The sequence below is a fragment of the Candoia aspera genome, chromosome 7 (genome assembly GCF_035149785.1).
Source record: "Candoia aspera isolate rCanAsp1 chromosome 7, rCanAsp1.hap2, whole genome shotgun sequence".
In the NCBI taxonomy this organism is placed as follows: domain Eukaryota; kingdom Metazoa; phylum Chordata; class Lepidosauria; order Squamata; family Boidae; genus Candoia; species Candoia aspera.
The window spans coordinates 55,390,114-55,412,943 of record NC_086159.1 but is presented as its reverse complement, the minus strand read 5'-3'; the positions used below and the strand labels follow the sequence as shown (position 1 = coordinate 55,412,943).

General features: G+C 35.3%; 1 protein-coding gene across 1 annotated transcript in view; it reads right to left on the bottom strand.

The window, feature by feature from the left end:
* MDFIC (MyoD family inhibitor domain containing) overlaps positions 1-22,830 on the bottom strand; it is a 60,774-nt gene that overhangs the window by 29,435 nt on the left and 8,509 nt on the right. The window contains exon 2 of the mRNA XM_063309471.1: positions 18,177-18,308. Within this exon, the coding sequence (XP_063165541.1) occupies positions 18,177-18,308 (132 nt within the window). The remainder of the gene's footprint in view (positions 1-18,176; positions 18,309-22,830) is intronic.

Here is a 22,830-nt window from a genome sequence, read left to right as displayed (position 1 = left end):
AGTGGCAGATAGAGACCATTAAATAAGTGAGGTGCACACAGCTGAGCATACTAGCTAGAGTCAATTGAGGAAATTACCATAAGTCAAGGAAGACAACAGTCAAACATGAATTTCCTCCAACACCTTGTCACCTATCCTCAAAGTGAACTGAAACACATTCAAACAATTGAACTTAATTGAAAGATAAAATGGGTTTTGCCTCATATTCAGATGTAAATGTATCATCCAGGCAAAATGGATGTAAAATGGATATAAGTGACTATGTAAATCCTGAGAAACTCAACATAATCTATACAGAGGATTCCATAGGTTTATCTGTTTACATCTGCAATAATTTATTAATAAATTTACCATATTCCACTGGATGGTACTAGGCAAATGCACCAATCAAAAAGTGATATATCTTTATCACCACCATGGGATAGTTGTTCATACAGAATCTAAACTACATTCAATAGGACTCACTATGTAAATTCCATCTCTTAAGCTATCATACTCAACTGCCCATTAACAGCAGTAGCTGAGGAAGCCATAGTTACTATACTCTCTTGTCAGAAGACAAAGGAAAGAAATTGACCATGGCCAACAGGAAGGCTTGCTATATCTACTGAAAATTCTCAAACACGGCTGCCTCTGTGAGTAGATAATCTTAATATGATCCCACTCCTGCATACAAGTTCCCAAATGCCTTAATTCCAAATCATACCAGATAAATATATCCAAAGCAAAGAAATAATTGATCTCTCTCCCAATCATAAATGTCATATCCAATATAGAACACCGAACTGAGATGACTTACAGAATGTCTTGGCTTCAACAAACATTAGAACAGATAGTTCTCATAATTGCCAAGAAATCCAGAGCGGTGTGCTGCTGATGGAGGCTACTTGAAATGAAACCTAAAATTAATTATCTGGGAATCTTCAACATCAACTCAAATCTACCTCCATGAAGTAGCATATTAACCATTAATTGCAAATTATTTACAGTGTGAAGCATTTCCAGAAAGTGGCAGGAAGATAACTACTATTAAGAGAAGTTTCAGGATGCATGGAAGCACGCTACAGAAAGGTAAAAAAAAAATTGTACAAATTTCCCCTTAAAGTATAATGATGCTAGTTCAGGGAAATGTATAAAGCCGAAAAGCACTCAAAATCTACAGTAGTGGCAGGAGTTCATATATTAATACTGTTTTTTAAGCATAAATGTAACTGTAAATACAAGGAAATCTTAGGTACTGAAATCTAATATTCTGCTTTTTAGAGGAGACTCATACAATAAAACATTTATCCTACCTCTCATAAGGTGTAAAAAATCAATCACCTTCAATTCTAAGGTATACAGGCAATCCAAGATTATTCACTCACTGAAAACATAATTCTCATCTGCAAAAGCACCTTATCTTAAATATTTTTTGTATAAAATAAAGAAAAATATTTGTCAAAACAGTCAGACATGTCTGATGGTCTTCCCAGGAGCATGAAATGCCTCTAGGCAGACAAACACAGTACTGTAGTTCTGCAAAAACCTGGTTCCTTGTGTTAATTTAGGTCTCATGGCAAACTGTGTATGCGTGTGGGCAGGCAGGCTATTTAAAAGGAAAAAAAAATGTTCTCTTGTGGTCTTATTTGCAAGACTTATAACTAATAACTAATAATTTAATTCAAATTCTAAAGACACAACAGGAAAGCCTCACTCATTCACAGAAGGACAAATTTATATCAGGTACCTTCAGTGATCACAAGTATGCTGGCAGTTCACTGACAAAAGAAAATCTCCAAAGATATTAAAATATGATTGTTTTATACAGAAGACTCCTTTTACATGTGTAGGCAGAAACAACTTACTCAGTCACAAGTTCAGATCAGAACACTTTTTTCCCCTGTGGAAGAGTAACTTGATCTAGTTCCATTTTCATCCTAAGTAAGTATTGATAAAAGTGTAATTATTTCAAGAATACGCAAGCATCTTGCCATTTAACAGTCTAACAAGGAGATATATTTCCTGGAATTTCTGGATATAAAATCATATGCTTCCATGTTCAATGCCTTAGTGTTGGGAGAGCTATTATCCTTCGTCAATAAGTAAGTGGCAAGAACACCAGAAGAAGTCTGTAAACCTAAATGACAGAGTTATTAGAACTGACAGTGATGCCCTTTAGACTATAGCAAAATTGGAAGCGGTTGTTTGCAACTATTTATGTTTCAATATCTTATTATCATGCATGGCAGATGTTCACATTTTACATCTTAAACACTGGTTCCATGTTGCCAATTAATGTGCAATATGAAATCTCCAGGAAAAGCAAGCCATGCACAATGATTCTTTTAGTTTAATTTCATTATTTTTATTAGGATAAAGAGATAAATTCTGTTCTCAAAGTAGCCTTATTTCTTTCAACATTAGTATACAACTTTTTACTTGAATGGCTTTAGAATATTCACAAATGATATGCAGGTCAAATAAAAAATGAATAAAACCCCCAAATGTATTAGTTATACTAATTTAAATTTATTTTAACTTTATTGATAATTTTTCACTAGGGATATTTGAATCTTATGCTTAAAATGCACTTGAAACCAATTAGAATCTATATGACTAAATTCTAATATAAAAAACCAAAAACATTTGAAAGTTTTTAAGTTTAAGCCACAATAATTCAGATTAAGACATGTTTTCCCTTATTTTTTAAAGGCTATGTATAGCTTAAAAAAAGAAGAAAAAGAAATAATGAAAAGCTTAATACAAGAAAACGACACAATGCTTTCTTAAAACACAGTGATACCCAGGGACTCTAGCTCTTTCTTTAATGATCCACTACTCTCATTCAGCTGTCTTTCTTTTTTAAAAAAAATCTTTACATATATGACAGCTTTCAAAAGTAGACCATAGACCATCTGGCATTTTCAGAGGTGTAACTTGTGCAAATTCAGCCCTACTGGGAACACAATGCTATCTTCTGCCTGTGTTATAAAAGATATAATAGAATGTAGAACTTATGAGTTGTTTTGAATTATTCATTTTTTGCCTGTATATTGAAAATTTTTTTACAAACTCTGCATTTTGTACTACATAATCACATGCGTTAAAGGTACAAAGAAACTTTTTGACACCTCTTTTCTATAGTAAGACGGCATTTTGTTTGATATGTGAACATTCAGTGTCTGTTATATCATTCTAAACAGACCATGTGCTGCTACAAAAGACTCCATTTTGCACTATGCATGAGCAGAATTTTATTCTCATTCAGTAACTAAGGCAATGTCCATCAAGATTTCCAATATTAGATTTAGGAACATTCAGCATCTTAAATCCAGGTTGGCAATGGACACCAACTGTATTTTTTAAAACACAAAACAATGTAGAATGCTGAAATATTAAACATCATGTATTTAAAAAGAAACTGCTTCCATTGTTAAATTGTTCTCAGGATATCATGAAACCAGTGGATTTGGCTCAATATTTTACAGTGTTATTACTAGTGATTTTTTTTTCCAGTATTGGATTAACGATTCAATAGAATGAGTCATTTCTGACAGAAAAATAGCAAATACTGTAGCCAGTAATAATGACACATGGAACTGCTGCTGGTGGAAAAGCAATGAAAAGACAATATATTGCTGCAGCATATAATCTATTAGCATGTTTCACTGAAGCACTCTTACTGGCCTCTTCATAAGCGCACCTTAATATAGTAATTTGTGTGTTACTTATGCAGCATTACACTATAATTTACTTGTGAGGTAACTAGACAGCGTAAAATACTTCCAAGTATTTTAACATGTATTTATGACTAAGATTTTATAGGCATGAAACAAACAGCTGATGGGTGTCCCTATTTAGATTTTAAATTCATAGCAATTTCCAGCTGACGAAAAACCTTGCCTGAATACACTTTGTTGTTGTGTATGTGGATATATATTCTCGTTCACTGCAAATTAGATATGCAACTTTCAAATAAATTTTAAAGGTATGAATAAATGACAATAATGACTGTGAAATGCACACTTAGCTGTATTTAGTTTTCAATATAGAGAATACTACCAACTCCACACAAAATTTATCCTATTAAAAGGAAAAAATAAATCAAGTAGTCTATCAATTATGATTTTTATTTGGATGAATTGTTTTGTGATTGATTAATCTTACGTATATAATGCTTTTGAAGAAGCAAATAATCTGCAAGATTGTGCTATAGCTATTCTGTAATAAAACAGAGAAATAAAAAGGATAAAGATGCCTCTGAGTTGGATCAGATTCCTGCCTACCACATCTGTGCAATTTTTTTTAGCAGCCTTACACAAGTCTGTTAAAGACATACAGCCATAAAATTTAGCCAACAAGTTTCATAAAAAGCAAAATGATTATTTTCTAACAAAACCGTAATCAGCAACACATTTACCAAACAGTCCACTCTTTAAAAGATTATCTGATTAATAACAACAAGCTATGCAGTTTTACAAATAGCGGCAAACCAAAAGTCAGGAAAAGTGGAAGTAAATGATGGTTTATTCACTAAGTGGAGGCACTGGAGCTTTCAAACATTTGTTCTAGTTCACAAGTGCTTGGGAAGCCATGACATCAGCTTTCCCCTCACTGGGCTCTCCTTTGTGCCATTTAAAGATTATGGGAGATGAAGTCCAGTCCACCTTTGGGTTTGGGAAGGCTATGTGAAATCAGCTCATAGTATTATGCTCCATTCCGTATCCTTTAATCCAGTGTTTTTCAAACTGGACAACTTTAAGATGTATAGACTTCAACTCCCAGAATTCCCCAGCCAGCAAATGGCTCTAGGTGACTTACAAAATGGCATGCACGCACACACACACATAGCTAATCATGAAATTCACTGGAAAATTCTGGGCAGTCATTTTATTTATTTATATCAACCAGCCTTATATGTTTTAGGGTTTACTAAGACTCCTGATAATTTATAACACACATTAGATTATTACTATGGTAGTAATAGTCAATAATTTTCATTAAAATCATTTGGAAAATAATTGGAGTATCATAAGATAACATGCAGTGTCATCTAATCATTTTCCATCCTGACTCATATGTTGTGCTTAGCCAAACTGTGATCTATTTGTTCCTGGCTTGGGTAAACACAGGGACTGTGGTTTATAATCCAGTTTATGGCTTAGCTTTGCTAACCGGTTCACACATCTATAGCAATCAAGTTACAGTAGATCAGGAACATACAACATGCTTTTTTGTAATGGTGGTTGGGCTTCAGGTATCGCTGAATCACAACTCCTTGCTTCCATCTTAATTTGCCATCGTAGTTGAGGTTGCTGGTACTTATTAGGGGTGTACAAACCATTCAGAGGGATGCTTCAGGAATATGACAAGGTGGCCTAGCCTCTGGTAGGCTTGATGTGGACCCTCTGAGGCCCTTTCCCAGTTTTTGCAAAATGCCCCTCCAAATGGTTTGTACAACCCTAACAATTATAGTTCAGGAATATATGGAAGGTTATATATTTTACTTTCAGACTGCTGGTAGAAATGTGTAGAAGATATAATGATATTTTGACTATAGCAATATATCTTATTTTATTTGGCAAGCTAGTTTGGAGGAGACTGAATTATATTATCATCAGGTTGAGTCAAAATTGAAAAATTCTACTCAAACACCACTAGTGCTTCACAAGAAAGAAGTGAAGATTCAAATTGCTGCAAGATTCTGACTTATACCCACCATTCTTCACTTTATTTATCAATGACTATGAAGCAAAACATCTCTTTATTAAATTTTCAGACCACACAAAAGTTTATGACATACCAAATCCTTCAGAAGATAAGACTAACATTTAAACTGAACTTGACAGAAAGGAAAAAACTGGGGTGAACTATTAAAAAGAAATTCAGCAGAGAGAAATGCAAAGCTTAGCAATTAGGGTACAGAAATCAAATCAAACAAAACAAATAGATATATAATAGGAGATACCTCATTTCATGGTTCTATACAAGAAAAAAATATTTCACTCAGGGGTAACCTAATGTGACATAAGTATAAAAAAGGCTAAAATAATTTTAGGCCACATTAATAACACCAGAGAGTTGGCCTTAGAGGACTGTATTTAACAACGAAATAACATGTATGATAGCTTGAACAAGAGAAATATATATGGAAATATTATTCTCCTTCCTATACACGAAGGCTGTCACACAGAAAAGGGCAAACTTGGGCAAAGTTCTGCCTCCAGTTTAGAAAAGAAAATCTAAATATGCTTCAGTTATAGGAGAGCTCATTTCATCTGAACAACTCTTAGTAAATCAGTAGAATCAATTATTTAGAATGGAAAGGTGGATTGGGTCTCAAACATTTGGAGGTGCTCTAGGTTTAGATGTCCTGCCTTGTACAGAACATTCGATTACATGGCTTATGGATTTGTTTTTTCAACTCAGTGAAATGTTCATATTCCCCTGGAGATCAGGTATGTCCTGATCCTGCCTTTCGCAAGGCCTTGAGGACCCAGTTTTGTCACTGAGCCTGGGGTCCTGGAAGTATGGGGAGCCCATCGTATGGTTATATTAATTGTTGTCATAGGATGGTTCTTTCCCAGATGCTATTTTTGTTATTTATAATTTTATATTATTGTTAGCTGCCCAGAGTCATGTATTTTGAGATGGGCAGCCATATAAATTTAATAAAGAAGTAATTAAGTAAACAAACAACCAAACAAGTGTCTGGCCCTTCTCTGAATTCCAGAGGCAATTCCAAGGTTTCACAGGGATCTAGAGACAAAAAGTTCAAAGGATACCACAAGCCATTTGACTATTATAAAAACTCTCCCTATATACAGTAATTACACTAGAGATTCATCAGCTTTTTCTATCCAGAATGACTCTCACGACCCAGCTGTTTTATGTACTGTAGAAACACATCTGAAATTCCATCTCATTCAGCTTCAAATAACTCTGGTCACAATGAAGGCAAGCTATGAATTCTAGAAAATGAATACTAAAGTTGCTTTACCAGATCATAGAAAAGGTATTACTCTGTTTGTCTCTAGTTTAAAACACATGCATTCTACCACTATAATGAACCACTAATTTTATGAACAATTACAACAGTGATCAACATTTTATAACACTAATTTATAATCTAATATTTTACACATTAGTATTCTTGATCAGTGTGTTACATCTTCATTAATCACATTATCAAGGGTGTTTCGTTTTTGTCACATAAAAAATTATGAAGTCTCAGGGAAAAGCAGCTGGTTGTTCCTCTAAGAATTACTTTTCTTATTTTCTTTTTTTGACATACCATAATATGTTGGTTTATTTTGTTTTGTTTTTTAGTTAATTTGTTTTATGGCAGTACTTTAACACAACAGTGCCAAAATATCATACCTGTTAACAACATATATACAGCAAACTACACTAGATATGTCAAAGTGCTATCAAAGGTAAATTACTGAAAGGGAATTGTGACATTAAATGTTTATTATTTTTGTTCTGAAGCTTTCAGATTGGGATTGCAACCCCATCACGTTACCTGCTTTCTCTTCATGGGAATAAGAGAGATGGAAAAAAGGATGTATAGTTCTGTCTGACAAAAACATGCATAAATTTCATATATAAACTCCCTTTTTATCAACGTGAAACTCTGATAATGTTTTGTCTTATTTGCCAATGTTGAGTGGCAAATATATATATTTTCCACTAAATAATGGTGGTTCATTATTAGTAAATATATTTAACATTCATAAAATTCAAAAGGCGGAAAATACTTTTTTACGAATTGTAGGTGGTAAAACCAATGCTCTCAAAATCTAGGTCATCCAATACATCCATATTTTTATAAATAACTCAAGGCAGCAAACATACCTAATACTCCTCCCTCCTCCTATTTTCCCTACAGCAACAACAACCCTGTGAGGTGGGTTGGGCTGAGAGAGTGTGACTGGCCCAAGGTCACCCAGCCAGCTTTCATGCGTAAGGCAGGACTAGAACTCTCAGTCTCCTGGTTTCTAGTCTGGTTTTATTTTTTTTATTTTTTTATTAATTTTCTATCCTGCCTTTATTATTTTTATAAATAACTCAAGGCGGCGAACATAACTAATACTCCTTCCTCCTCCTATTTCCCCCACAACAACCCTGTGAGTTGGGCTGAGAGAGAGTGATTGGCCCAAGGTCAGCCAGCCAGCCAGCCAGCTTTCATGCCTAAGGCTGGACTAGAACTCTCCTACTACACCTGATTGGCTCTTCGGCTGAGAGAGGGAGACTGGCCCAAGGTCACCCAGCCAGCTTTCATATCTAATTGCTTTTCAGGGTTATGTACATAAAGTACAGAAAAAAACATAACTATCTGGCCAAAGAAATTAAAGGCAAGAGAAAACAGAAAATGAAGAAAGAATTAAATCTTGTTTAGCGTAACACCATTCACTGTATCTTCCCATGTGTTTTTATCCCTGTAAAACATTCTTACCTCCACTACAACCATACATCAATTCATCATACTGCCATTTTTCTTTAACATTATCACCTTCCTTTTTCTGAAGACATCATCAGTTCCATCTAATCATTACTGTTTTGTTCCTCCCTTCCTCTCAACCCTCTTAACTCGTTTCAGTTTTTAAATTTTAATTGCTTTAATATACTCCCAAAAAAAGGAACAAGCAGAGATAAAGAGGGAAAAGGAGAAAAAACACAAACCAAAAAGGGGAAAAGGGAGGATGAGAAAGGAAAAGTATTTTAGAGTTGCCCTATTATCACATAGTATCATTCAGCCTAATTTTTAAAGATATCATTAAACCTTGGCCGCATGGAATAATATTGATCATTCCATTACAAGCACCCTTTTCTTTCCGCATCTCTACTTTCCATTCATTTCATTGAGAGATTAACCTATCATCTACTTTTACATGCAAACTTTGTACTTTCTCTTCCTGCAATGATTCTCTTTTCACTTCTTTACCTTTCCCCTCATGCCCACTTCTTCCTCATGATTGATAATGATATTAGCAAATAAAGGTCTGACCCGCATTCTGAACTTCTCAACTTATATGCCTCACATATTTTCTCACTCTCATCATAAACAAATCAATAATGCTTTTTTTAGATTTCATCCTTTACTGTGTATAGTGTCCCTAGGGACAACGCCGGCTCTAAGGCTTAGAAACGGAGATGAGCACCGCCCCCTAGAGTCGGACACGACTGGACTTTACGTCAAGGGAAACCTTTACCTTTACCTTATTCTAAACATACAGATGTTTCCTACGCAGATACTCATCAATGAATTATCACTGTCATTCATTCTTGGGTCTCAGAATGGCACATTTCTTCCCCTGAATTCTTGTTTCATTTTCACCTATCCACCCATTTCACCTGACATAATAGCTTTTTCCTCAAATTGCATTCATTTGTACACTTTTCCCCCAAAATTCATCCCTGGTACCTTTATAATCACCATTCATTACAGAATAACATGCAACTATCACCAACCTATGAATTCCTACTTCAATATGCACTCACAGCAATCTAGATGACATTGTTTTAGATGCACAGCATATATTTCTTTCTTTGCATGTATTTTTTTATCATATATTCTTCCATACATTCAATATTGCAATCTTCCATGTGCCATTGATGTTAACAGAAGGACCCATGAATAGCTTCAGTCTATTGAAGCCTAAAGCATAATGCTTTTTAAGTACAATGCTAGGAACTTGTGAAGCAGAGATCTTATGCCGTAAGGCTGAAGGCCACATGCCTGTGACAGAAGGAATGAAAGAGGGCAAGCACAGAGGTGGAAAAAAGAAAATCCTCCCTCCTCTTTGTTCTGTGACAGGAGGACAAATTGTCTTGGCAAAAAAAAAAACTCTCAGAAATTTAATGAAGAGTTAAGAGAAGATTAAAGACAGTAAGACAAAACAATAAGAAAATAATAAAGTTTTCTAATGATGCAGAAGGACAATTAGCTCAAGGGTCGATCCCTTAAAACTCTGGCAGACAAAAACAAACCAAAGTCATTTGTTGCGAGCCCAATCACATGGAGTGTAGAGTCCCGGCCAACTGTTGAAAAGTATGTCCTCACATTAAGACATTTTACAAGGCAAACTAATATAATGATAATATCAATGAAATAGGCATTTAGTATTCAGAACTAGAAAAATGTTAATTTTAGATTTGTTTGCTATTTACAAGTGTCTCAACTTCACTACATAGTGGGAGGGAAATAAGAATTCAAGTATGCCTTGTTTAATAGTAGCAAGTCTCACACGTAATATTCATGACATGACAAAGGTATTTTAGCTATATTATTAATGAAATTCTCAACTGCCTCTCATATGAATATTCTACTACAATAAAGCAGGAAGAACCCAGTGCGATGTAGTGATTAAGGTGTTGGATGGGCACTGAGAAATCCAGCTCCTTGTCCTCCTTCAGCTATAGAAGCTCACTGGGTGACCAAGCCAGTCATTCTGTCCCCACAACCCACCTTACGGGTCTGTTGTTGTAGGGGGAAACAAAAAGGGAAAGCAGATGAATGAAAAGGTGGGACAGAGCTTCAAAAAATAAACAAATAACTGGCCATGGATTGCTGAAAAGTTATGCAATTACAGTTCTAAAAATGCTATAGACCAATGCCATACAATTTGGCCAATTTAGTTTTCAACTCCCTAACAGTTGGAGGATTCCTACTATTAGAATATAGGATTGTGTCATGTCATTAATGGGCAGTGTTAAAAGGAAAGTGAATGGGACAAAGTTTCTCATATCCTCTTGAACATTTGTAACAGAACGTTCACAGACGAGATGGTAAAGACTGCTATAATGGGAGGAAACTATCCATGCTATTTTTTTTTCCAAGTTAAAATTCTGTTCCTCCTCTCAGTTCACAGAAGATATAAATCACTATGAAATCATTCTGCTAACATAGTTTCAATATAGCTGAGGCCAGGGATACTCAAAAGTCCTTATCTCATGGAATTAACTGAATGGGAACCAATATATTTTGACCATTTTCTCTGATCTTCAATATTTTTGAAGAACTAAGTCATTCTTGTTATGCTGTAATATATATGCAACAATTTAGAGATGACATGTTTCTTCAGTTAAAAGTTGAACACTGTGTTTTTCCAGAAATATCAAGAAAAAATGACAGCGGTCTTGTTCCAGCTTCTTTGTTGCATATTTCCAAAACCAATTATCCTTTATTTTTTTGAATTTATGGAAAATGTTTAAAAGAGTTATGATAAATCTTCCGTACTTGCCTTATTTTTACTTAGTGAAAAATGAATTCCTGAATCATTTACTACCACCAGAATTCACATTATTAAAGATAAAATAAACATCACTGAACTTGAGCCTTTCCTGCAAGGCTGTGGAACCCATACAGAAAGTGATCATTGTAATATTCTGTAGAGTCCTAATCCCATATAACACATATATCCAGGTCTACAGATTCTATTCAGCTTCCATTTTCTACACCTAGTCCCAAGTCCATGTGAACAGGAAGAGGATAAAACAAAATACAGAACTGTTACAGGGGGCAATATTATATCTAATATTGCATTCTGCTTGCTCTCCAAGTGGCCTCAACTATTTTCTCTGGCACCACAGTTCAAATTCATATATTTTTCTTCATTCAGCCTTTCTGATGGTCCATCTTTCTTAGCCATATGCTGGAAAGACCATGTCCTTGGCAGGGCATAGGTTTGTTGCCAGTGTGGTATCTGTACACTGTAATACTTTGTCTAGATTTGTCATAAATTTTCCCCAAGAAGCAGATATTACTTTATTTCATGGTTACAACCACCATGCCTGTGGATTTCTGAGCCAAGGAACTATTTCCTTAATTAATTGATCCATATTTGCCATATTGAGGATATGGGATAGATATAAAGCTAGGTTGTCTCCAAAAAACTTCCTTTATGGTTGTCATCACAAGAAGCATTTTACAGAACAGAAATTATAACTATGCATAAATGGTTAACTTATGGTGACATACTGGTTTTTTCTCGGAGGGACATTAAGTTGAAAACAAGAGACAATTTGATATCTGAAGGTTATATATGTCAATGGTTCTCATATGTTCAATTATTAGAAAGGTTTAAAGTAGATAAAAGGACTTTTGACTTTGAATATGGTAAAACTGAATTTGAAATTGAACTTTGTACAAATGATGAACATATTATTGCTAAGATATATAAATTTTCATTGAAATTAGAAACAGAAGATGAACAAGTCAAAGACTGTACAAGAAAACGTTGGGTATAATATACAAATGGAACAATGGGAGAATTGTGTGGATGAAAGGATCGGAATTTACACTGTATCATAACCTTAAAAGAGAATTTTTAAAAAATGATCTATCATTGATACTTGTCACCAGATAAAATTGTCTAAAATGTATAAAGGTACTGTCAGGGTAGCCTTACTCCCAATAAGACACGGACTCACTTAGAGGGTCTAAGGATTTCCTGTTTATTGGAAGCAGATTGCATACGGAGAAAAAAGACGGGAATGCGGGCGTGGTAGCGGGGTACCCCGTTTATACCCTGGTGGCGGACCTTGTCCTCCTCCACCCCCCATTGTTCCACAAGCCGGGTCCGGATGGGCGATCTGAATTGGTATGGGTCTGACGATGGGTGATTCGGGTAATCTCCGATGGTTTCCTTTGTCCTTTTGCCTTCGTCTGGTGCAGGTGCATCCCCCGGGGTAATGTGTGGGAGTTCCCCCGATCTGTTAATGGTTTCTAGGTCCGGGCCGAGGTGTGCTTCTATTGTCCTGGTGATTGTTTTAGGAGTTTGTGTGCTTAAGGGATGATGTGTGTGTTTAAAGGATAATGGTTATCCCTTCCTCTTTCCTGATGGGCATGTTCCCCGTTGTGATGCACTTATGCCTTGCAACGGGGAACATGACAGGTACTTCAATTGTATGTTGGAAATGTGAACAACAAGAGGGACTTTGTATCATCTTTGATGCACATGTAAAAAAGCTTTAAAAAAATGAGCATTCTTTAGCAGTGCTTTTTTCTTATTGGAATATAGATAGATATTTTCTAGTAATTGCTGTGTCTTCCATAACACTGTAAAAGGCATCACTTTGCAAATGACTCCAGGATTAGCCTATATGAAATTTATTTCACACAATGCATCTCTTATATTTATACCTGAATATAACTATTGTAAGTCTGGAGACATTTAAAAATATTACCACATATTTTTATTTCAAATATTGTGTGTTGGAGTTCCCCTTATTCTAGAGATAGCTAATGTTTTCTTAACCAGGAAGTAGTAACATCCTGTGCCTCACAGTTTTTACAAAATATCTAGTTCTGTATTTCAAATGCTAAATATGGATAATTGAATATATCATTACCACAGAAAATTGCAGACTACCAGAACGTCAATTCACTCATTATTTCAGGTACCGTGTGGGCAGTTTCCTACTTCTTGTATACTATCCAACTAACAACACAAAAAAGGCATTGAAATTCTACTTAAACATAGACCTTCAGCAGTATTTTTCACAAGATTTTTAAAATGCACAACAGAAACGTATTGCTTTAGGTAGCATTTCCTTCAAAAATGCCGATTTCAGTAGTATGCTTGGAAAATATTAAAAAAATCAGGGATTATGGATGGTGCTAAGGTGGTAAAAACAAATATGCAAACCATTAGGATGCTGGCTGGCTGGCATCTTCCAATCTGTAGTTGCCATTTACTGACCAATTACCACACATGTAGCGTAATTCTATGCATGTTTATCCAAAGGAAATCCCACTATGTTTGCTGGGGCTTATTTCAAGCCAGGTCTTCACAGGATTGCAAATTTAGTCTAGTAAAACAACATAAAAACAACCATCAAATCTTATCCAAGAAAGGAAAGCTATTTTGCCTGTATAACACATTCTCTGTAGCAAAATTTAATCCGCTTTATAATCACTATATTTGGGGGATCCCTTTGGACAATTAAAGGATAGTTAATCCTTGCCTCCACTCAGATTTAATATCAGTTTATACAAGTCAGACCTTACTGAAGGTACAGACTGATATAAAAGTACATCACTGAAATATGCTAATAATGCTTTCTCATTCAAGTATTGATTTCCAAATTACAGTCACCTTAAAAATATCACATTGTCAATGAATGAAAATCCTATGCATGATTAAAATCACTACCTGCTAACTATCCTTTTATCTGATTGGAAAAACTTCAGCACAAATTTGCTTTTAGTGAGGCCTCTGTCAACTGTCCCAATAAGGAATCTCTACTAGTAAGAGCTTATTTGCAATAGAGATTTCACAAAAGCAAACTAGCATATTTGTAATCATATGATAAAAGATGATCATGTGAAGCAACCTTAAATGATTAGCTCTCAGAAGACAATTCACTAATTCTTGCAAATGGGACTCTACAAAAATAGCCACTTCAGTTTCTCAAGTACCACAGAAGATTTAAATTTTTTAAAAATGCCATGCTTTACCTTAAAAGGCATTCATTTTAGGCATATCCAAATAGTTAACTAAATTTCTCCTCTTACTGAACAGCAGTCTTATAAGATAGTAAAACATGCCCAACATAAGCTTTTTTTCCTTCCCATATGGATAAAAATATGCCTTTTCAGAAAGAAAAAGGTGGATGTTTAGTGAAGAGGAGGATAAATTTGAGGCTGAAATGATGGATGGCAGTGACCTTTCTATCTGTAAAACTTCAGCATATAATAGGCTATTTAATCTTGAGAACAGGATTATTATTAATCAATTATTCATGACAGTTTGAATATATGGGAGATGCTTCTTGTTTTGTTAAATATCACAAAGCAGACGTCCTGTTTGAGCAACAGGAAGATTAAATCTGAGTAAGTGTACAAGATACTACAATCTTCTATGTCTACTGCTTCTTTAACGTACAATATTTACTCTTCCTGAAAGGAAGACTTCGATCATTTCCCAAATTATTTACAATTATAATGTTAGTATAATCTTAGATTTATTGAAACACAGTAATGAAAGCAGATGAAGGGAGAGAGTGATATGTAAGATTTCTTTTTGGGGAAGAATGTCTTAAACTTATGGTTGTCTTCCTTACAACTAAAGTAGCATCTTTAGTACCTTTCCTAAAGTTATAGAACAAACTGGATTGTAGAACACACTCCTATATTTGGCAGTAATATTTACTGCAACAAGGATAATATGAGCAGGGAATAACTAATTTACTGAAATTAGCAGTAGGTCTAACATCTTGGCAGAGCAAAAAAGATGTGTTCTTAGAATGAACCCTTCAACATCTTGTTTCAAGGCTTCTTTCTAACATAAAATTATCTAGGGAATTCCAATTTCATACTTAAAATGATCAAGTTCTTCAGTTTTGTCACTGCAGTTAAGGAAATATAAATTGATGACAACCAGTGCAAACGTGTTGATTGTTTGATTATCTGCCATAAATTAGCTGTTGACTCTTAGGGAATGCATAGATTTTTTTCCACGAACAAACATGTTAGTGCTTTTCAAAAGCATGATTATAACTAGAACTTTACATTCTAATTTTTTTACAATTTTAGCTTCTCTTAATTTTCCAAATAGAACAATCAGTGTTTTAAATAAAGACTTACAAACTGCTGATTGTAGCTAAGTGTTTTTAATAGCATTAACAAAAGTTGAAACTTTATGACCATCTAGTTGAATAAAAGCATGCCTCATTTTATTGTGCGCTTTTTTGCGCTTTGCAGATATTGTGTTTTTTTACAACTTGAAGATTGGTGGCAACCCTGAGTCGAGCAAGTCTATCGGCACCATTTTTCCAACAGATTAGCATTTTTCAGCAATAAAGTATTTTTTAAATTAAGGTACGGACATCGTTTTTTTTAAACATAATGCTATAGCACACTTAATAGACTACAGTATAGTGGAAACATAACTTTTATATGCACTGGGAAATAAAAAAATATATAATATGACTTTATTGTGATAGTCTGGAACCAAATCCACAATATCTGCAAGGTAAGCCTGAACAGACATTTCTCAGTATTGGCACCTACGTGAATGTCTTTACCAAGTCAATCAAACATCTCATCTAAATGAAAGTACCACTTGTCTTGCATCAAGAGACACAAAGAAACAAAAACTCTGTGTTCAGTATCTATTGTTTAAAAGCTATTCATATACAGCTCCTGGGCAAATCAGAAGAAGTATGAAAGGCCATTAGAATCAAAAGTAAGTCTATATGGCTGTATCTCAATCTACAGAGTACTAAATGAAGAATTTCCAAAAAGCAAGAATGGTTTGAGTCAGAAAGCAATTTGTGACAACAGCAGTCTAGTCAGGTCTGGCAATATTTTTCAGATACAGAGACAATCACAGGAGTTTAACCAAAAAAAAAAAAAAGCACTCCAATTTTAATAAACAAAATTACATTCTTGGACACTATGATAATAGTATTCATGGACATTTGCCAGTAAGAATGGTCAGAGTTTATTATCTTACTGTATAATATACAAATAGAAAAAAGAAACATCTGGAAATATTTACGGCATGAAATTTGAAAGGCCTTACAACAAAAGAAGGAATACTTGAAGCTACGTAGGTGGATAAACAATCCATTCAGGAAAAAACAATACTCAGTCATTAATGTACCAATAAACAAAACCAAGACTAAAACAACTGTTCCACTCCTAGCTGTGCCTTGTTAACAGATCAAAAATCTAAAGCACAGAAAATTTGCTTTAATGCTGCTGTTTTCACCACTTCTTGAAGTACTGTTTTTGGCAGCAAAATGAAAATAGTTTGCTATTCTTTTCTCCAAGGATGTTTTTTTGACTTCCCAGTATATCTACACTCCTGAGATTTCTTGGTAATCTCCAATCCAAGTATTAAACAAGACCATCTTTGCTTGGCTTTTTCAAGATTACAGCTAGGTGTTTATTTGATAGTATATCCTACCCAATTCAGTTTGAGTTCAGGAATTACGCCCAAGCTGGGTTCATACATGAAACAATAATGTGATTTAGGGTTTTACAAAGCTAAACATGCATACATAGCAAAACAAGCTATGTATTATAACATGAATTATAATACATAGCTTGTTTAATATATTCTGTGAACCAATTTTGATTTGATTCAGCATTTTATGATGACAAAAACTCTATCTTGATTAAATACTTCTGCACTCATTACTGACTAGAAGTAATAAGATTGCTTTGTAAATTAATGAGTCCTTCATCACAGCTAATTACAATGAGTTTGATCCAGGTAAGTCCCTTCTCTTATAGAACAGGTGTCATATTAAAGCACACAGTGTTGGAACAAGTAAGTTTTTCTCATGTTCTGTTTATGCACATGATCTATCTGCTATAGATCCTACAAATCAAAACACTGCTGGACATTCCACTCCTTCAATGAAAATCCATACTAGGTATTCAAAATCAAATTCTTCAACTGTCAGAATAGCATTACTAGGATTAGATTTCTTCACCTTCTTACTTGAAACTTAAATGATAACCAGGATAAATCTTTCTTAAGATATATTCTTATTATCCCATAATGCACCTGCACACTCATACATCAACCAATGGGGCCATATCTCATGCTAAGCCATAGTTTGTTTTAACTATGTTTTATAGACAAAAATAGCATACTGGATCATCCAAAATGCAAAAATAATTATCATGGTTTATAAACAATAATGACTCGGCTCACACATCATGCTAAACCACAATCAAACAAACCCTGTTGCAGCTTAATAAAATGTGTCATCTCAGAAAATAAACAGAACTATATAACACATTTTGCTATAATTATGGAAAAGAACAATTCAGATATTGAGTGGATCCACCCACCACTCTAAATTACAGTGTGGCTTGTTAGGTTTACGGTAGCACACTATATGAACCTAGCCACTGTGCTTTATAAATCATGATTTATGACTCAGTACAACATACGAATCTAACCAGGATCTTGGTTAGAATACTGTAAAGTATTCTAAGTATAAATCCATGTTTACTCAATCACCAAGACAACTTGTTTGTACCACAGTTTCTCTTCTTTGATGCAGAAGACATACAGAAATAATTCCTGGGAAGAAATGTGATACGTTAGTATTATAACATACTTGGTAACAGTATATTGTAGTACATTAACAGCCTAAAGCCAGATTACACGAAAACAAACCCCTCCCCCCAAAAAGGAAAAGTAGCAATTGATTTTGCAAATACTTACTTTTGATGAGATCACCATCACTGCAATTTCCCCAGACCGGCTGGTCTTGTATATCTACTTGTATATTTTGATTATATGAATGTTCTGGTATCCTTATCTCTTCTACAGCTGTTTTGTCTTCATCCTTGTTTTCTAAACAACCACAAAGCATTAAGCTATAATTAACATTTTAATTTTTTTCTTCCATTTTCAAGTTTACTTCAAGAATTTCCAACCGCATGAACATTTTAAAAAATGTGATGGTTTAAGGTGACATTTTAACATGTTTACAATTACCATTTGTGTTTCAAAACTCCAAGAAATTTCAGTGTGAATCACATCTTACAATCCATCAGACACAAAGGGTCTTTGCCCAGTTGTGTATACTAGATGGCCATACAAATCAGAGTCCATACATCCCTAGTATTAGTCTTTCAGATCAACTTTAGCCTGAAACAAATGGATCCAGGCAAACATTTACTGTAATAAATGCAGTTTCACCAATCATTTGATAGATAGATCCTTCAGGAATTTATAACTGATATACTCAACAAAGAATAGTTTTTCACCAAAATTCAATCTGCTACAGTTGTTCAGAAATTCAACAGATCTATAATCCATCCACAATCACTTCCCACAAACAATCTTTTTTTCCCATATGCATTGCAAAAGAAATCAGAAAGGTTATAAATGACCTGAGATACCATTTTTGACCATGGGAAGGCAGACACAAATTTACATCAACAGAAGATCAACCATTCTAAAACTATGAGAAATTAGAAGGAATCTGAGTAAGTACTTAACATCATATTCCATTAGAAAAAGGAGTCTACACTAAAAGACAAACTGTTTAATAGTATATTCCAGCAGAGGACGGAAGATTTACTCACAGGCGAAGTTGTATGTGCAGTCTATAAAAAGAGGATGGAATCACAAGGCTAATTGGAAGACTTCTGACCTGAGTTGTCTATCTGCTGCATGTAGCATCTTCCTAACCAGTGCCTCATCAGCCTGGCTGAGGGATGGTACATAAGAGGGAGTGAATGAGAGAGTGAATGGGAATTGATTACTGAAACTGTTTAAATAAACAAATTTCTTTTATTACTTATGTTTGTGTTTATGGTCTCATATCTATTGTTGCATATGAACACAAACCTTTCAACTTTGGTCCTTGAGTGCAACCACCCTACATCTCAAAGTAAAAAGGGCGCTCAGGTTAGACACCAGATATTTTGTAATAGAAACACCATGCTCTGCAAGTTTCTCCTTATTTTCTAGCCATCCATTGCAAAGTTTAGCATCCTCTTTATGTGTGCACTTCAGCAATAAACTTGCTAGCAGAGATTCAAGGAGCTGAAATTCACACTTCTGGACAGAGCCCAGATTAAAGAAGGCTACCTTATACTACTTGAGGGTGACTCACACTAAAAATCATGGCATTTATCTCTGGTGAGTATTACTCCTGACACAAGCAACTGGGTCCTGCACCAAGACACCAGGGACCAGTGTACTCTAGTAAGAATGCTTATTTTGGTCCAGATACGTTCATATCCAATACACCAGCCAAAACGCAGCAAAGATATTCCTTGTCACTGACGTTACTTTTGATAAATTGGAATCATAAAAACCACAGAACTGATAGAGTCCATTTAGACCATTAAATTCAATGCTCAGTGCAAGAATCCAAATTAAAGCATCTCTGACAGATGTTATCTAGTTCTTCCTTGAACACATCTAATGAAAAGGAACCATCCTCTCTCTCAGTAATGGTTTCGACTGCCAAACTATTTATACTGTAAGGAACATTTTTTTCTAATATTTAATTAGAATCTGTTTTACCTTAGACCCATTGTTCAGTGGCACATACTATGGAACAAGTAGAGAGAAAATGTCTTGCAGGTTTTGTGATAACCTCAGGTATCTGAAGAGTTGTATAATATCCATCTTCAATTGTTTGTTCTCAAGGCTAAACATATCTGTATCCTTTAATTCCTCTTCAAAAAAAATTTAATTTGTAGTTTCCAGATCATCTTTACTACCTTTCTATAAACGGGCCACTTCACTGAATACTCCCTGAATTGTGGTGCTCAGAACGGGACATAATACTTGACGCTGGTCTTACTAAGCCTTATCCAAACATCCTTGTGGTGCATTTTTGGAGAAAGTACTCTCACAACATAGTCTCCATCTTGTTGTGTCTAAGGTGTTCCAACATGAAAGAAGAGGTTTCCTTGCTATTGCAGCAGAAGACCTTCCAGTCTAAGGTGGATAAAGAAGGAGCTTTCAGAGGTCAGCAGTCAACTGGACTCCAACTGGCTTGATAAATCTGCTATAGGACCACCCTTCCCATGCAGTTGCTAGTCTCTTTGCCTACAAAGCCATTTTGGCTATGACTCTGACACAGACTAGACACCTTGCTTGCATGGTAATTTCTTTTGGGGGTGGGATCCTGTCAAAAATAGGAATATTAACATCATGTAAGATCAAATGCAGGTCTACTAGGAGGTTGATATTCTCGTTCGTAAGAAAAGAAAACATTCAACAGAAAATAAATACTATGAGTACAATGTATGAGTTGCAGTTGTCATTTGAGAAATAACTTCCTTGATGAACACCACCAAAAAGGGACCTTCAATTTCATCCAGTATGCTAATCGTATTAATTTAACCTGAGTATATAGTAATTTAACCCAAAACCACTCAGAATGGGAGACAATCAGTAGCTGCTGGTGGAATTCTGCAAATGATCTGATTAGAAACTTCTATCACTCTTTCAGCAACCTTCAAGTAGCACTTTTGGACCTTGTTAATAAGTGCTTTCCCTAGCTTTTTGACAGCCCCTTTCCTTGGAACCACAAGAATTGCTGCTGGTAACACAGTTTATCAAACTCACTGGACAGCCTCCACTTGCTAAAGAGAAAGTAAGTGAGAAGAAATTATCTTCAGAAAACTGGGGAGATTGACTGTCTGTGTGTTATGCCTGACAGAGGTTCTTCTTTCACACTCAGTAGAGCAATAGTTGGTAACACAGAATGGGAGAAGAAAAGATGGGAAGAGACACACCAATCACTACTCTGAAAATATCCCATGTTACATTCTGTGAGGGCAGCAACACTCATACCAATGTTCTTTCTTTTCTCAAGGATGGGAGGAAGCACATTACCATTATTGTATGGAAGAGCCATACAGTACAACAGAATGAAACTGTCCTAACAACCAGGAAACACACTGAGACAATGAACTGGTCTCTAATATTTATTGCTAGTACTTAACAGGAATCCTAACAAACTGAAGAAGCGTGGGAAAAACCCAGACATATAACCCCCAAGGGTTAAGGCGGTCCCGATCTGTGTCTCTTTGAATGGCTGAACAATTCCTCAGTGCTACGCATGCGCTTGACAGTCTGGATGGGAGCCCCCTGCTCGCCATCCTTACTCATGACAGAAACAGTTATTTGCCATGATTTGGAAATTATATTTCTATTGATGCAGCTTACAACTGCATTTGCCTTCTTTGCCACATTACATTCAGACTGCAACCAAGATCCTTTTTTGCAAACACTAATAGCAAGCCAGGTACCTCCCATCCTGGACCTGTACGTTGGATTTTTTTTCTCATTGGTGAGTAACTTTGCACTTGGAAGCTATAATTATCTTCAGCCATTTTTCAAACTTCTCAAACTATATATCCACTTAATTGTCATGACATCCAGCCGGCACTTAAATAATTTGTTATTCAACATACCATGGAGAACCCAAAAGCCACACACCTGGTCCTTCAGAGGGATCTCTATCTCATCCAGTACAGACCACCTTCCTCATTCCCAAGCCTGGAACCACATATTCACACTATCTGGAATCTGCTATCTGGATTCAGTTAGGTTTCTTGGCTCTCATCTAGTCCATCACAGCTTCCAGGCAACTGACAAGCACCTGTACAGTACTCCTGATTCAGGCAAAGGTTTTAGAGCAGAGACACTGGCCTAACCTCCTACAAGCATCACAACTATTTCCTAAGAACTTTAACTCTGATCAGATGCCACCCCAGAAATTTTACAGAATCTGCAATAATTGTGGTTTTTAATTTGGAACAGATGCAATGAACTTTACCTTCAAAATGTATTACAATTCTATTACAATAGACTACTTAATGGCCAGCTAAGTTTGACTCAAGAATAGCCAGGCCACTGCTCAAGTAGTTTACTGAGGATGCAGTGAAGATGGAGAAGAAAGCCTCTTGCCACTGCATACTAGTAACAACTAGTAACATAGTCATTTTGGTCATATTTTTAGAATTGTGTCTAATTACAAAAATGATCACGTATATACAGGTTTGTCATAAGAAAAGAAAGAAGCATGGAGTGGGAAAGAACGTCAAAAGAGAGGTGAGAAACAGTGAGAATTACCAATAGTTTTAATAAATAAAGCAATAGCCAAGCATCATGGACTCTAGCAAAAGCAGCATCAGAATCCTTGATCTTTAAAATACTGTTTTAATTATACAGAATTCCGACTCCAGTGTTTAATACTGAAATTTAATGTTGTAATTCCCTTTCTTAAGTCAGTGATAGAGAATTCTGGTGAGCTGAAATGCTCCCCAATGGTTTCTAAATACCAGATATATAAAATCAGACTTGTGCTCATTTATTCTTCTGCATAAAGATTAGCCAGTTTGCC